This window comes from Mustela erminea, chromosome 1, assembly GCF_009829155.1.
Source record: "Mustela erminea isolate mMusErm1 chromosome 1, mMusErm1.Pri, whole genome shotgun sequence".
Lineage (NCBI taxonomy): Eukaryota > Metazoa > Chordata > Mammalia > Carnivora > Mustelidae > Mustela > Mustela erminea.
In genome coordinates this window covers 37,146,460-37,161,023 of record NC_045614.1, presented here as the reverse complement: position 1 = coordinate 37,161,023, position 14,564 = coordinate 37,146,460, and the positions used below count along the sequence as shown (strand labels likewise).

The following is a 14,564-nucleotide window of genomic DNA, read 5'->3' as shown; positions in this document are numbered from 1 at the left end:
GTTTTATGCATATTGGCTTATGTGACCACCACCACCCCCCGCCCCCAGGGCCTGGGAAGTGGGTGCTATTATTATTCCCATTTCCAGATGGGGAAAACAAGGCTGAAGAGAAGCGAGGTAACCCGAACAAGGCCACACAGGAACTGAAGAGCCGAGCTGGGGCTTGAACCCTGGTCTGTCTGACCCCAGAGCCTGTACTCTTGACCTTCACACTTCTGGAATAATACGCAGTACTAGCTGCTTCTTCTGGAATGCTTACAGGGCACAATGCAAAAATATTCCCAGAGAATTTCCAGGGAGTGTAAGGGACTTGCTGGAAGTTTCCAGCTAGTTAGAGGCAGAGAGTCAGGCGGAGACATCATATCCGTCTGAATTCTGAAGGGCTGATCCCACACCAACTCCTGGCACCAGGTGTGATCACCCCCCACTGCCTCGACTATGATTGAAAAGGCTCTAGGAATTCCAGTATTTAATGATTTCCCAGTGAGTTTGCAGAAGCCACCATCCAGGCGACTCTTACCAGAAGCGCCCATGCTTTTTTTTTTTTTTTAATGACCCAGCCCCTCACCGCCTTCAGAAAGGTTATTCCAGAACAGCGAGTCCAAGAAGCAATGCTGAGGCAGGGCCACAGGGGAAAATATTTGGTTCCCTGGAGACAGCTGTGCATGCTGGTGAGAGAGATTTCCTCTCACAAGACTTGTCCGTTCTGCAGGAGGCAGAGCGGAACCGAGATTGAAACAGAGCGGCTGTACAAGTTGGGGGAAACTTGCCGACAGAGCATAATGACACGTGCTCAGTTCTGCTTGTGAATGAAAAAGCTGGAACCATCTTTCACCTGTGCTTTAAGGTCACCGTGGCCCCCGGCAGCGGGAAGAAGAGTTCTAGTGCTTTGAGATATTCCAGAAGGATAGCAAGATAGCAACACAGCTGGTTGGGATCCGGCAGTTAAGAGGCAAAGGAGTCACTCATTGGCCAGCGAGACCTTGACAGAAAGAGAGAGAAAACTCAGAAGCGGAGCAGCAGATGGAAATAAAGGGAAATTGATTCATTCCACACATATTTAGTAAGCCCCACGACGGGCTGGGCACTGGTACAGGGGCTAGGAGGGCAGCAGTGAGTGAAACTTGCATTCCAGGGGCAAAAGAAGCCAGAAAAGCAAGTGACAATGAACGTGTTGACAGGCTCGGTGCTCTGTGGGCAGGTATCATGAGTCCCACTGTCAGGATGTGACAAGTAAGTCTTAGAAAAGTGGGCTGAGGGACGCCTGGGTGGCTCAGTTGGTTAAGCGGCTGCCTTCGGCTCAGGTCATGATCCCAGCGTCCTGGGATCGAGTCCCACATCGGGCTCCTTGCTTGGCGGGGAGCCTGCTTCTCCCTCTGCCTCTGCCTGCCACTCTGTCTGCCTGTGCTTGCTCTCGCTTCTCTCTCTATGACAAATAAATAAATAAAATCTTTAAAATAAATAAATAAATAAATAAAAAGAAAGAAAGAAAAGTGGGCTGAGCTCTCGATGCGATTCTGTCTGAAGCCAAAGACTCTGCGGTCCCGTCTTCACCTGGTGTCTCCGTGGCTTCAGCATCCAGACATGGTGCCATGTACCTCATCCTTTCTCTGAGCCCTCTCTCTCAGGCTTCTAGAGGGTGTGCTGGCGCACCTTTCCTCAGCGGCTCTCTGGGGAAAAGGGCACTGATGGGTGGCACTTGCCAGTTTCTGTGGTGTGAAGACCCTCACCTTGGCCGATCTCCTGTGACCACCGTAACCTCCTTGATTGGGAAGAGGTGAACACTGCTGTCACACCGACTCAGTAGACATAAATAACCTCAAGAGCAAAGAGAACAGTAAAACATAGCCAAATAACTGGAAATGATGACTTTTGAGGGTTTATTATCTATAATTTTTTCTTAAGATTTTATTTATGTATTGGACAGAGAGAGACAGTGACAGCAGGAATACCAGCAAGGGGAACAGCAGAGGGAGAGGGAGAAACAGGCTTCCCTCTGAGCAGGCAGCCCGATGTGGGGCTTGATCCTAGGACCCTGAGACCATGATCTGAGCCGAAGGCAGATGCTTAATGACTGAGCCACCCAGGTGCACCTGTAATTTTTTTTTTACTTAAGCTCCAGAGCCAACGTGGGGCTTCAATTGATGACCCCGAGATCAAGAGTCACCTGCTCCACCAACTGACCTAGCCAGACATGCCTTATTACCTGTATCTTAATGTAATTATTTCATTACTAAATTATTTTTTTATTCTATTTCTTCATTCTATTCTTGTTACTTCATTATTTAATTCATAAGTTTATATACTGTAATTTTATATAACATTATTTTCAGATTTTTTTTAATCTATTTATTTATTTGACAGAGAGAGAGAGAGATCACAAATAGGCAGAGAGGCAGGCAGAGAGAGAGGGGGAAGCAGGCTCCCCGCAGAGCAAAGAGCCCAATGTAGGGCTCGATCCCAGGACCCTGAGATCACGACCCGAGCTGAAGGCAGAGGCTTTAACCCACTGAGCCACCCAGGCGCCCAGTTTATATACTGTAATTTTTAATATTGGGTTGTGCTTCACAACCAGCTTGAAAAGTGGCAGTAGACTCTTAGGATATGTGGAGAGTCGCCATTCTCTCAAAGGATTCCTTTCCCCTCGTGGTGTTTTCTGATTCTGGCCCAGAAATTGTTCGGGGCTCCTTTTTCGTATTTCCTTTGTCTCCTTGACCTGTGGCCTTCCAGTTTTGTTTTGTTTTGTTTTAATCTCCGACACCTATGTTAGCTTCAAAAACAGACGTCATCTCATGTGATCAACATTGCCTGCATTAAGTGACCAAAAAGTTTCTTCACGAACTGTTAGAAACCTGTAGGTTGAGAAGGGGGTGTTTCTACTCTGATGATAAAATGAGTCCTGGACATTTAGGATTAAGAAATTTTCTGTATTGTCTTCGGTGTGCTTAACGTTTCCGTTTTCACAGTTTGGTAATGCTTTTCTAAATTCCCTACTCAAATGTGACATTTCTACCAATCCATCCAGGGCTCTGGACCTAATACAATCCATTTATAATATTTATAAACTTCTAAAGGACTGATTTCAGCCTCTACAGCCTCTACTTGTACTTGGACCACAAAGAACAAAGAGACTTTGAAAAGCATAAATCAGAGACTTTCTTACAGGCGTTAATGAAAAATGGAAACATGAAAACTCTGACAATGAATGTGTACCCTGAAACAAATGTAAAGTTGATTTTGGTTTTCTAATTAATTTCTGTTCAGTTTTAGGTTTCCAGGGCAATATATGTGATTTATGTGCCCTGTGGATGGCTTACATTCAGCCCAGATTTCCAAATGTGCTGTACAGAGAATAAACAGTACCTAGAATATCTTTCAGTTACAAGGACGGCCGTTTATTTTTAAAATCCTTTCACCCGAGCGGTGCTTGTCTTAACTTTCAAGTTTTTGAAAGACGCAGTACTCTTGCTCATTCCTACAGGCTGTTTTTCACGGGATAAGAGAAAACTGACAGTTGGCAAAGCAAAAAGTTTCCAAACCACAGGAGTGTCTGCTACTTGCGCAATCACCAAAGCCAGAATTTCCATTTTCTACAAGCTGACAGGAGGGCTTCATTTCTGGTCAGCCTGAGCTGCAGACAAGAACTGAACTCCCCCCGCGAACCAGGAGCCGTGCTCCTGGCTTTCCTTGGTTACACTTGGTGACTTTTCCTGTTTATAATATCTGTGTCCTCCCATTTTTTTTCTTTTTCTTTTTCGACTCGATACTGTACCCTGATGTCTAAAAATACAGCCTAACAACTGGTTTTAAGCAAGGAGGATGTTTCTTTCTGGAAAAGAATGGCAGATATATCCTGCGTGGTTTTTTGAAAATAAACATTTGAGGGGCGCCTGGGTGGCTCCGTCATTAAGCATCTGCCTTCAGCTCAGGTCATGATCCCAGGGTCCTGGGATCGAGTCCGACATCAGGCTCCCTGCTCAGTGGAGAGCCTGTTGCCGCCTCTCCCTCTCTCTCTGCCTCTCCCTACTGCTCATGCACGTGCTCTCTCTCTGTGTCAAATAAATAAATAAAATTAAAAAAAAAAAAGAATTCAGTAGATAAAGTAGATAAGATGTAGGTCAAAGCACATGACACAGAGCAGGTCAGCGTATTTAATTCTACTTCATGCTGCGGAGAACATAAGTAGCCAGCCCAAGATACAACCTGGTCGCAGTCAGAGAAAGACAAAGAATTTATAAGCATTTCCCCAGCTGGGCATACAGCACAGTTAAAAATGGCAGTTTTTGAGTTAGTCTGTTGATTATCATGGAGAAATCGGACAGCTTTAATCCTTATCTCTTGGGTTAACCACTCTGTCCAGGGTTTAATGGGTAGATCAGTTTTTTTTAAAGTTTTATTTATTTATTTGACAAGCAAAGATCGTAAGTAGGTAGAGAGGCAGGCAGAGAGAGAGAGGAGGAAACAGACTCCCCGCTGAGCAGAGAGCCCGATGTGGAGCTCAATCCCAGGACCCTGAGACCATGACCTGAGATCATGACCGGAGGCTTAACCCACTGAGCCACCCAGGCGCCCCAGATAGATCTATTTTCAACTCAAATGTGACAACTTGTCCTCTTAATAATCCAGAAGAACTTTTTCCTTGAGAAGAATAATCATTTAACCAACTTAAAAGCACCACTGACAGTTAACATAATAGCACTGAGCAGCTCCCGAGCATTTCCACCGATCCTAGTGCTCTGTGCACGAGGGTAGGAGAAAAGCTAACAGTGCACGCCAAGCGCGGAACACAGACTCTAACACCTGATCTATAACCAATAAGGAGAGTGTATGACTGGTGATATGATTATCGTCTGTACATTTGAGGTACATTTTAGGTTCAATCCATATTAATACAAGAGACAAACGAAGCTAAATAAGATTGATTTTTAGCGTTCTCATTTCACAGGGGCAGAAACTGAGATTTAGAGAGCTACCGCAAAATCAATGCAAACTCTTAGTTAAACAGAAGAGCTGGGGCACAACCCAGGCCTCCCGATTCTTTTTTTGTAGATTTTATTTATTTATTTTAGAGGGAGAGAGAGGAAGTGAATGTGAGCAGAGGAAGGGGAAGAGAAAGAAGGAGAAAGAGAATCTTCAAATGGTCCGTGCTGAGCGTAGAGCCCAAGCAGGGCGCAATCTCATGACTCTGAGATCACGACCTGAGCCGAAACCAAGAGTCGGACACTTAACCGACTGAGATACCCAGGATCCCCCCCGCCCCAGGCCTCCTGATTCTAAATCTTGGCACACCTCTCAGGCACAGAATTGGTGTTTCCCACTGGCCTTCAGCTCCAGACTTAAAAAGGAGTTTTGCTTCTTTTCTTCTTCTCTTTCTTCCTTTGAAACCTGCCCTTCCTTTTCACTGGCCTTAAGAGATCAGGCTATATAATCTGATAAGCAATCATTTTTTATGAGAATGTCCTCCCCAGGGAGTGTCTGCCAAAGCGGACCGAAATTCCCAGCCAACTTGTTGCCGGAGCTGCAGGAGTGGTTGTCCGCGGGTCCACCTTTCTTATTTGCTTTTTTCCGGCTTCTGCCAAGAAGGAGCTCGCACTTGAATGCTAACATCCAGAAAACATGGTTATCCCTCCCATCTGTATTGGGAGCCCCTTCTCCAGAGCAATAGGCCACAAGAAGTTCTCTCTACCAATTTCCTGATTTCTCACACCTCCTGGGAGAGACATGAGTTTCGCGGGGGCTCAGAACTCAAGTCCATTGCCAGTTGAGGTTTTCAGAGCCTTCATGATTGTCCGAGAATATTTCATTGTTAATCATTTATTTTCTTCTCCTTACCTCTAGAACAGGTGTTCTCAGTCCGAGACGATTTTGTCCAATAGACACTGGGCAATGTGTGGAGACCTGTGTGGTTGTCACAAGCAGGAGGGAGCTGTTACTGGTATCTTGTAGGGAGAGGTTAGGGTGGCTGCTGAGCATCCGACAGTGAACAGCAAGGAGGTATGGGCCACAAATAGTGGTGCCAACGCCGAGATACCCGGCTCATAGCAAGCCTTGCCGACGCGTGTTACTACCCAGAGCAGGGCTTGCATTTGGAAAGTGCTTGGTGAATCCTGGTTGATCAAGTGAGTGAAAACGTGTTTCAGAGCTTTCCCACACTGAGTATATGGCCCTGTGTTCCAGATTGCATCTTAAGCCCAGACGATTGTAGACTCCGATCCAGGAGGCCACATACCAGATCAATGTCATCCAGCGTCCGGAATGTTCACATAAGCATGACAGCCCGCAGCCCAAGAGGTGGGGATTAATTCTAATCTGCTTTCCAGTGAAAATCAATAGCGAATGTATAGACGCTGATTTTAGCCGCTGCCCATGTTTCTTCAGGGCAGCGCCGGGAGGTAGCCAAGGAATGGGGATTGCAAAAACTCTGCTCCTTTCCCGGCCTTGCTGCCACGCCATGACCTGAACCCAGAAACTCTGGTCTGGCGAATCTGGATGAGACTTTTCCAGAACAGTGTCTTACCTGGTGGTCAGGCTCATATGGGAAATGCCTAAGCTGGCTGTTTGACTATGTGAGACCTCGTAGACTGGAAATGCTTTAGAACAGAATACAATACAGCAGTGAAAGTCATGGACTCCGAAGTCACGTTGTCTGTGTTTCCACTCTTCGGTGTCTCCTCTTCGCTCTGTGGCTTTGCAGGGTGGCGTCCGCCGTTTACCTTCTCTGAACCTCGACTTCTCGTCCACAGGATGGAGCTAGTATTGGAATCCGCCTCGCAGGCTTGGTATGAAAATGAATTGAGGGGCACCCATGCTCTGTTGGTGGAGTGTACGACTCTTGATCTCTGGGTGATGAGTTCGAGCCCCACGTTGGGAGTAGAGACTACAAAAAGAATAAAAATAAAAATAATGCAAAATAATAGAAAATGAATTTAAGCAGCCTGTGTAGGGGTGCCTGGGTGGCTCAGTCAGTTAAGTCTCTGCCTTCGGCTCAGGTCATGATCCCGGGGTCCTGGGATCAAGTCCTGCATTCGGCTTCCTGCTCAGCGGGGAGTCGGTTTCTCCCTCCCCCTCTATCCCTCCTCCCACTCATGTTCTCTCTTGCTCACTCTCTCACTCTCTCAAATAAGTAAATAAAATCTTTAAAAAAAAATAAATAAACAGCCCATGTAAATAAAAGAAAGGGCTTAGAATAGTGCCAGGCACACAGTCACTGGCCATTAATTATTGTTAACTTTTTTTTCCCCTAAGTCAGATTACTCAAGTTACTCAATTCAGTCTTTGGGAAATGGAATTCTCTCATTCTCCCACACCAGCACATTTTCCTTTTTTCCTGTCCTTCTTTTAGGCCACCTGCCTCTCTCTTTCACTGTCTCTTCTTTGTCCTCCACGCCCAGTGAACCTGAGAGAGACACACAAGAGGCCTACTTTTGTGCAGCTCATGGAACCTGAGAGTTCACCCCAGGTCATAGCAACACGACCTATGACAAGTGACCTAACCTCTTGGCACTTCAGTTTCGTCATCTACAAAATCTAAAGAGTAACACTTTTTACCTCGTAGGGATATCAGTAGCCTGAGAAAAGGTACTGCCTGGGTGCTACGTGACATCCAGTGGTTATCGAAGCTAGGAGAATCGTTCATTGATATGGGAAAAAGAGGCTCCCAAAGACAGCACGTTGGGAGGGTAGGCACCATCTTGGAACAACTCGAGAGAAAACCACAGCTGACTCCGTGTGGAGACATCTGTGTCAGTCTAGGCCATGCTCTGAACGGGGGTGTCAATAGCTCATATTCAGTTAACACCCAGAGATGATATAAAGGAGCCCTATTCAGCCGGGGTTGACATCATTTGGGTGAAATCTAAAACTCCGTCCACTCAATAGATCCTAAAGTCTGAACGTCCTAGATACGCCCTTCTACCTCTCTCCGGTTCCTCTAGAATCTCTCATCTGATGAGGAGTCTAATAACATGCCTTGTTCTCAGGGTGGAAAGCTTGTTTGCTGGGTAGGAACCTGTCAGGACCAAGGCTCAGGAAGTGTTTTGGAGCATCCTCACTTTACCTTACTTATGCTGTGTAAATGGAAATCATTAGTGAATGTATTTCATTGTTGACTGTCTCTAGGTTCTGAGCAGTTAGGACTGTCCTTCCCTCAGCAGATTCTTACTTACCACACACCGTCTTACCCTGTGCCAGGCCCTGTTCTAGGTCCTGGGGAATACAGTGGTGAACAAATCAATCAGGGTCTCGGTCATGAAATCTACATACTGATGGTGAAAGGTAGAGACTGATATAAACAAAAACAAAACGAACAAACAAAGAAATATTAGCGATGAAGAAAATAAAGCAGCATGACAAGGGAGAGTATCCAGTCCCCACTGTATTTTGAGGACAGGCCTCTTGGAAACAGCAACATTTAATTTAGGATCTGGAAGATGTAAAAGCACCCAATCATGCAATGACCTGGAGAACATTCCAGAGGGAACAGCATGTGCAAAATTTCAAAGGAAGAACAAGCTTTTATTTTGAGGAAGAAAGGGAGGGCCCATGTGGCTGGTATGTTAAAGCCAAGGCAGATGGGTTGGAATTAAAATTAGAGAGGGTTACGTGGACACCCTCGGCAAGGGAAGGAGTTAGATTTTCCTGAGGTTCACATGAGAAGCCGTTTGGCAATTTTAAGAAGGAAAGTGAAGGGATTTCATCTGTATTTTAGAGATGCTGCTCACGCAGCCACGTGGAGGAGATTGGATCCTCAGGGGACTCAAAAGCATGAAGCCCGGCTAGAGAGCTGGTTTTGCACACATCGCAGCAAGGGATGATGGGAATTAGACTCTGGATGGGCTACCCCACAAAAAAATCCTAAGGAGTCATTTTGATGAGGCAGGCTCTCTCATGCTAGGCTTTCAGAAAAGGTCAAAAGGGAACAAGAGAGAAGAAAGGAAAGGGGAGAAAAAAAAGCAGCCTGCTGCTTCCTTTGCCAAGCTTTCATATTTCCTTGTTCCAAAGAACTACTAAAGCAAAACCAAAGAACGCTGAGGTTCTGGTCTTTTTCTGTAGTTGTTATTTCCTGTTGCTTTTTAAGCTGACCGTGGTCATTATGAATGGTCCCACACTGCCCTGTGTGGACTTGCCTTTGGGTTTCTTACCAAGTCGTCCTCGTCTCTCCTCTCCTAAATCGGGTAGTGGGATTGGGTGTCTGGGGTGGGGTGCTTTCGCACAGACTTGAACCCCGCTGTGGGTGACACGTCAGGATGCTCCGTGAAGCCAGAGGTCTGGCCTGTGGCCGATTCTCACTTCCAACTCTGCCCTTCCTCATTTGACCAGTGACCAGATGGACAAGGTCCTTCCACCAGCGCCCAGTGCTTAGCGTCTGAGGACCCACTCTGCCCGCGGGGAAGGAAGCGCAGGGCAGCCACAGACTGAGGTGGGAGTTTTAATCCAACCTGCACAGTGTTAACCTCTGTGTCCCTGGGGTTAAATGGAGGAGGAGGTGGCAGGAAAGGATTCAGGTTTGGTTGGGCTAAAGCGAAACTTTACAAAGAGATGATTTTTTTAAAATGTGTTTTCTGTTCCGTGTGAGGCATTGCTGCCCCGGGGGATGGGTCACACCTGAGACTGTTCGGACAGTCTCTGTGGGGTTTGAGTGGTTCTGTCTGTGTTACATCATTTCACACAGACTGGAGAAAGAGCATGGCCCACTGTCCTGCGTTTGCGTATGAAAAGAAACATGTACTTCCATTGAGACTTCTTAAATGAAATGTCGTGGCCTAACTTGGCAAATTAGTTTCTGTCTGGCATTCGGGGACTGAAGAGCTTATAAGAAAGTACAGACTTGGGGCGCCTGGGTGGCTCAGTTGTTAAGCATCTGCCTTCAGCTCAGGTCATGATCCCAGGGTCTTGGGATCAAGCCCCACATCGGGCTCCCCGCTCCGCAGGAAGCCTGCTTCTTGATCTCCCACTCCCCCTGCTGTGTTCCTTCTCTTGCTGTGTCTTCTATCAAATAAATAAATAACATCTTTAAAAAAAAAAAAAAAAGGAAGAAGAAGAAAGTATGGACTCTTAAATCTTAAGGCAATTTGTTAATCAAAAGAGAGAGAGAAGACACTTTGTAATGAGGTGGTGAAGAACACAGACTCAGGAGCTAGTCTGCCAGCTCCTAGAAGCTGAAATCCCAGCTCTACGTCTTACTAGCTGTGTGACCTTGGGCACATTACTTGGCCTCTCTGTGCTTTGGTTTCCTCAGTGGAAAGTGAAGATGATAGAGCTGTTTACCTCATGGCATTAAATGAGTTGCTACATATTCAATACATTGAACATGCTTCAATAAAATTTGTTTTTGTTATATTTTAAGAGAATTCTGTATTTATAGATATAATCATTGTCATCCATGAATAGTTCCCTTTAAATAATAACTCTTGTTGTTGAAATTAGAAGAGAAAGCATGAGTGGGAGTCGTGTTTTAAATTAAATTAAAAATGCCTGGATATTTTTCCCCCTTTTGATGTTACAGGATTTTTTTTTTTAATTATCTGTTGCAAACAACAGCATGTGAATTAGATGGTATCTCTTCGCCAAGTGACCTTGTGCAGAGCACTTGTGCTCCAGCCTGGAAGTCAGAACCCTGAGTTTGAATCCCAGGTCTCGCCTTAACTAGCTGAGTGGCAATGGACACGTCCATTCCTTCATTGCCCCATATCCCAAATAAGCGGTGGTTATTAAATGCCCTCTAAGGATCTTTCTCTTTTTTTTTTTTAAGATTTTATTTATTTATTCGACAGACAGAGATCACAAGTAGGCAGAGAGGCAGGCAGAGAGAGAGGAGGAAGCAGGCTCGCCGCTGAGCAGAGAGCCCGATGTGGGGCTCGATCCCAGGACCCTGGGATCATGACCTGAGCTGAAGGCAGAGACTTTAACCCACTGAGCCACCCAGGTGCCCCTCTAACGCTCTTTCTATGTACAAGTTCTAAATTCTAACTACCCCTAGTCAGCCTACATGATTTTTCATGCCTGCTTTCAAATGTTTTGTTTTCCCTCTTTTTCCCCACCCATCCAGTCCGTTGAAAATGGGCTGCATGGGAAGGCTCTCCCACAATTTGTCACCATAGGGCGAAGGGAATAGCAGGTGTACAGCTAAGTGGTTAAGAGCTTGGGCTCTGGGTTCGAGTCCAGTTCTGCCCTTTATAAATTTTGTTACGCACAATCTCTCTAACCTCATTCACCTGTAATATGGGGAGAGGAGACGGCCTACTTCTTGTGGGTATCATGAGGGTTGGATATGTGAATACATGAAAAGTGCTGAGTGCAGGGCCTGGAACACAGAAAGGACCTGTTAGTGGTATTACCGGTGTTGTCATTAAAATGCCTGACAGGGGGAGGGGCGGGCGGTGCTGCAGGGCATCTGGGTGCCTCAGTTGGTTAAACATCTGCCTTCAGCCCAGGTCATGATCCCGGCGTCTGGGAATCGAGTCCCGCCTTGGTCTCCCTGCTCAGTGGGGACTCTGTTTCTCCCTCTGCTCCCCCACCATGCTCGCACGTGCGCACCCTCTCCCTCAAATAAATAAACAAAATCTTTAAAAAATAAAAATAAGATGCCAAACCAGGTACCAGGCTTACAGAAGGCACGCAGGAGCTTGTGGTCCCTTCTCTCTTTCTATGTCTGCCCCATCAGCTCTGGAGAATTTTTTTGCTATGTGCTTGTTAACTGAATTGTTAACTCTACCTATCATTTATCTTCTTCAAAATGGATTAGTAATCTTCCTCTCATTAGGAAGTTTTTTTTTTTTTTTTTTTTAATGGTGGGATAAATGGACTATAGGAAAATAACTGTGCTTGGTGGAAGGGGTTTATTTCACTCTCGGGGGTATCGGATGAAAAGCTACCAGGATATTGCTTATGAGCCTCAGAAAGGTGAAGTACCTTCTCCAAGTTAACCCAGCTAGCAAGAGATGAAATATGATTTCGAGCCCAAGTCTGGCTTAGAACTCGTGCAAGTGACATCATTTCCCAGACCTTGGTGGTTTCCTGGTGCTTAAATGGAGGAAGGCCCCCCAAAACGAAACCAAACAAAATACAGATACCCCTTTCAGAGGCTTGCTTAGAGGTTCAAATACTAGACATTAATGAAGGTCAAGTGTCATGCACTCGGCTTGGTACACAGGAGGCCCGCCTTTGATGTGGGTTTTGTCTCTTCTCTGGCACTTTGTGAACTTAAGTAGAGGTTTGCTTATTCTCATGATGTGACTCCCAGGAACCTGGCAGATAATAAATTTGGGTGAGGCAGACACCACAAACCTTGTCTAAAGAGGGAGCTGCTGTACCCCAGTGTTTTCCAAACCTTCCGTCTCAATTTTTCTTCAGCGGCATCTTCTGATTTCTGATATCACCAACAAAAAATTTATTCATAACAAAATACATCCACCACCTTCCAACCTCTGATTTAAGTAAGGGACAAAGACAGGCCTTTCTATCACTAGCAGTGAGAAAATCAGTACTCTGGCCTCCCGGAGAAGCCATCCTCCCACGGAGGAAAGAGCACGGATGTGCCAACATGGGCTTAAGACTGTAACTTTTTTTCCCCTTCAGTTCACCTCCACTGTGCTTCTCCAGTTGTCCTGTATGGTCTCTTATCACTTCACATACTGAGATGTCCGTTCAGTTCTCCCCACCAAATGTCGGCCTTTCTCCTGACTGTTGTACTTGTGAATTGTGCATCTGTGATTATGCTAGATGACTTGACCATAGTAATGGTATCATCTGGGGAGTCCATCCTTTGGTAACCTTTTGTTCTGATTTATGTGTGGGTACCTGTGGTATCTGGGATGCTGGGGTGGCTCAGATGATTAAGCATCTGACTCTTGGTTTCAGCTCAGGTCATGAACCCCACATGGGGCTCCATGTTTAGTGGAGAACATACTTGAGATTCTCTCTCTCCTTCTCTCTCTGTCCCTCCCCACTCTAAAAAAAAAATTATAGAAAATAAATATAAAAATAAAAATACGCTTTATATTTTATATATAAAATATATTTTTACAAAAATATAAAATACAAACATTTATATATATATAGTATCTTAGAAAGATGCTTTTAGTTGCAAGCAGCAGAATCCAACTCGAGTTAGTTTCAGAAAGGAAAAAAAAAGTCTTAATAAAAGGACTTATTAAAAGAACACGAGGGTGTGTCGTGGAACGAAAGAGCAATAATTCACCCAAAGCAGCGGAAGTGACTACAAGTGACTAGAATGACATTAGGAAAGCTGACAGCAACTCTCTCAAGCTTTCCCCTTCAGGTTGCTTGATTTCTCTCGCCTCTTTCCAGCTGCTTGTGTCCTTCATTCTCTCTGCAGATGGCTTTCCTTTTTGTCCACACACAGCAGAGGAGAGCGGCCCCATCCTCTCAGCCTCAATTCCGGATTCCCTGGACTGAGGATATGATTGGCTCAGCTTGAGCCAGGTGTCTGTTCCCTGGTCCAATCAGCTGAAGCTTGAAGCGGAAGGGGTAGGACCAAGTTGTACAAATATGGCCACCACTCATGGTGTTTATCCTGAGATGGGCAGACTCACCAGAAAAGCATTTACTATTTAATTCTCTAGGGTAGGATGAGGTGTTGACAGAAGGAAAATGGACAAGTCCGAGCAAACTACGGTGGAAAGGAAAAAAGATGCTTTTTGAATATCAGAAAGTAAATTCCTTTGGGTTATGCAACAACAGAGTAACTTGAAATATTTTATGAGTTTTGACATATTCCTTAATGGATTCGTGTTGTGTCAGTTGGTCTCCTGAGTATTATTTTATTTTCTCTCATCATAGTACACGTATTTGGGGTTTGTTTGTGTGGGTTTTACGAGAGAAGTACAGTGATTTGAACTGACACATTTCTTTCTTTCTTCCCGTAGAATAGAATAGTGGAATAAAAGGTGACTTTTTTGTTGTTGTTCAGATAGACCTTAATTTAAATCTTGACTTAGCTTTTTTCTTACTCAGCTAACTCTGGATAAATTACTAAATTCTGTACCTCAGTTTCCTTGTCTGTAAAATGGGGATATTGTCATATAGATTTTCTGTGGCACTTTTATGAAATAATGTACATAAAGTGCCCAGCTTAGTACCTGAAACAAACAAATATTTGTTCCCTTTCTCCTCGCCACCAAAAGTGTGTACTTTGCTGAGTTAAGGACATAATCAGGGGCCATGGAACAAAGTAAAAGCCTGCCCTCTCACTTCTCCACACCACTTCAGTGGTTTCTATGGACCATGTCTCCATAATACCGTGATCTAACCAACGGAGCTAGTTTTCAGACTTTTAGAGCAGAGTTTAGTCAAAAATGTAAATGCAATAATTAGTATTTTTCACACAGAAAAACCATCACTTACCCCACTCTGAACCTCAATTTCCCCATCTGTTAAATTGGAAAAGGTCACAGCAATCCACAGGTGACTGCAGCTCAGAGATGATATGTATAAAACACCTGGAACAATGGGAAGTCTATAGCTGGTGCTTCGTAATGGAGTGATTTTCTCTTTAAATTGGGTTTATATGTAATCTGAGTTTCCAGGTCTTATAGTTTGGTACA

The 14,564-nt window shown here is 45.0% G+C and overlaps 1 protein-coding gene and 1 long non-coding RNA gene across 7 annotated transcripts in view; one reads left to right on the top strand and one right to left on the bottom strand.

The window, feature by feature from the left end:
- Positions 1–14,564, top strand: part of FRMD4B (FERM domain containing 4B) — a 323,555-nt gene that overhangs the window by 188,983 nt on the left and 120,008 nt on the right. Inside the window, exon 1 of one of the 6 annotated variants that reach the window (XM_032324877.1) lies at positions 9,074–9,418. The exons of 4 other annotated variants lie outside the window; for them this stretch is intronic. Coding sequence is in view for 1 of the 2 variants with exons in the window: in XM_032324869.1 (XP_032180760.1) it covers positions 13,652–13,672 (21 nt within the window). In the remaining variant the exon portion in view is untranslated. Of the gene's footprint in view, positions 1–9,073; positions 9,419–13,201; positions 13,673–14,564 lie in introns of those variants that run through there. One more of the 6 variants, XM_032324869.1, reaches the window with a different exon arrangement.
- LOC116579469 lies at positions 536–1,818 on the bottom strand. Its single transcript, XR_004281287.1, has 2 exons — positions 1,731–1,818; positions 536–982 (listed from the first exon to the last, which is right to left on the bottom strand). It is a non-coding gene; the product is annotated as an uncharacterized LOC116579469 (long non-coding RNA).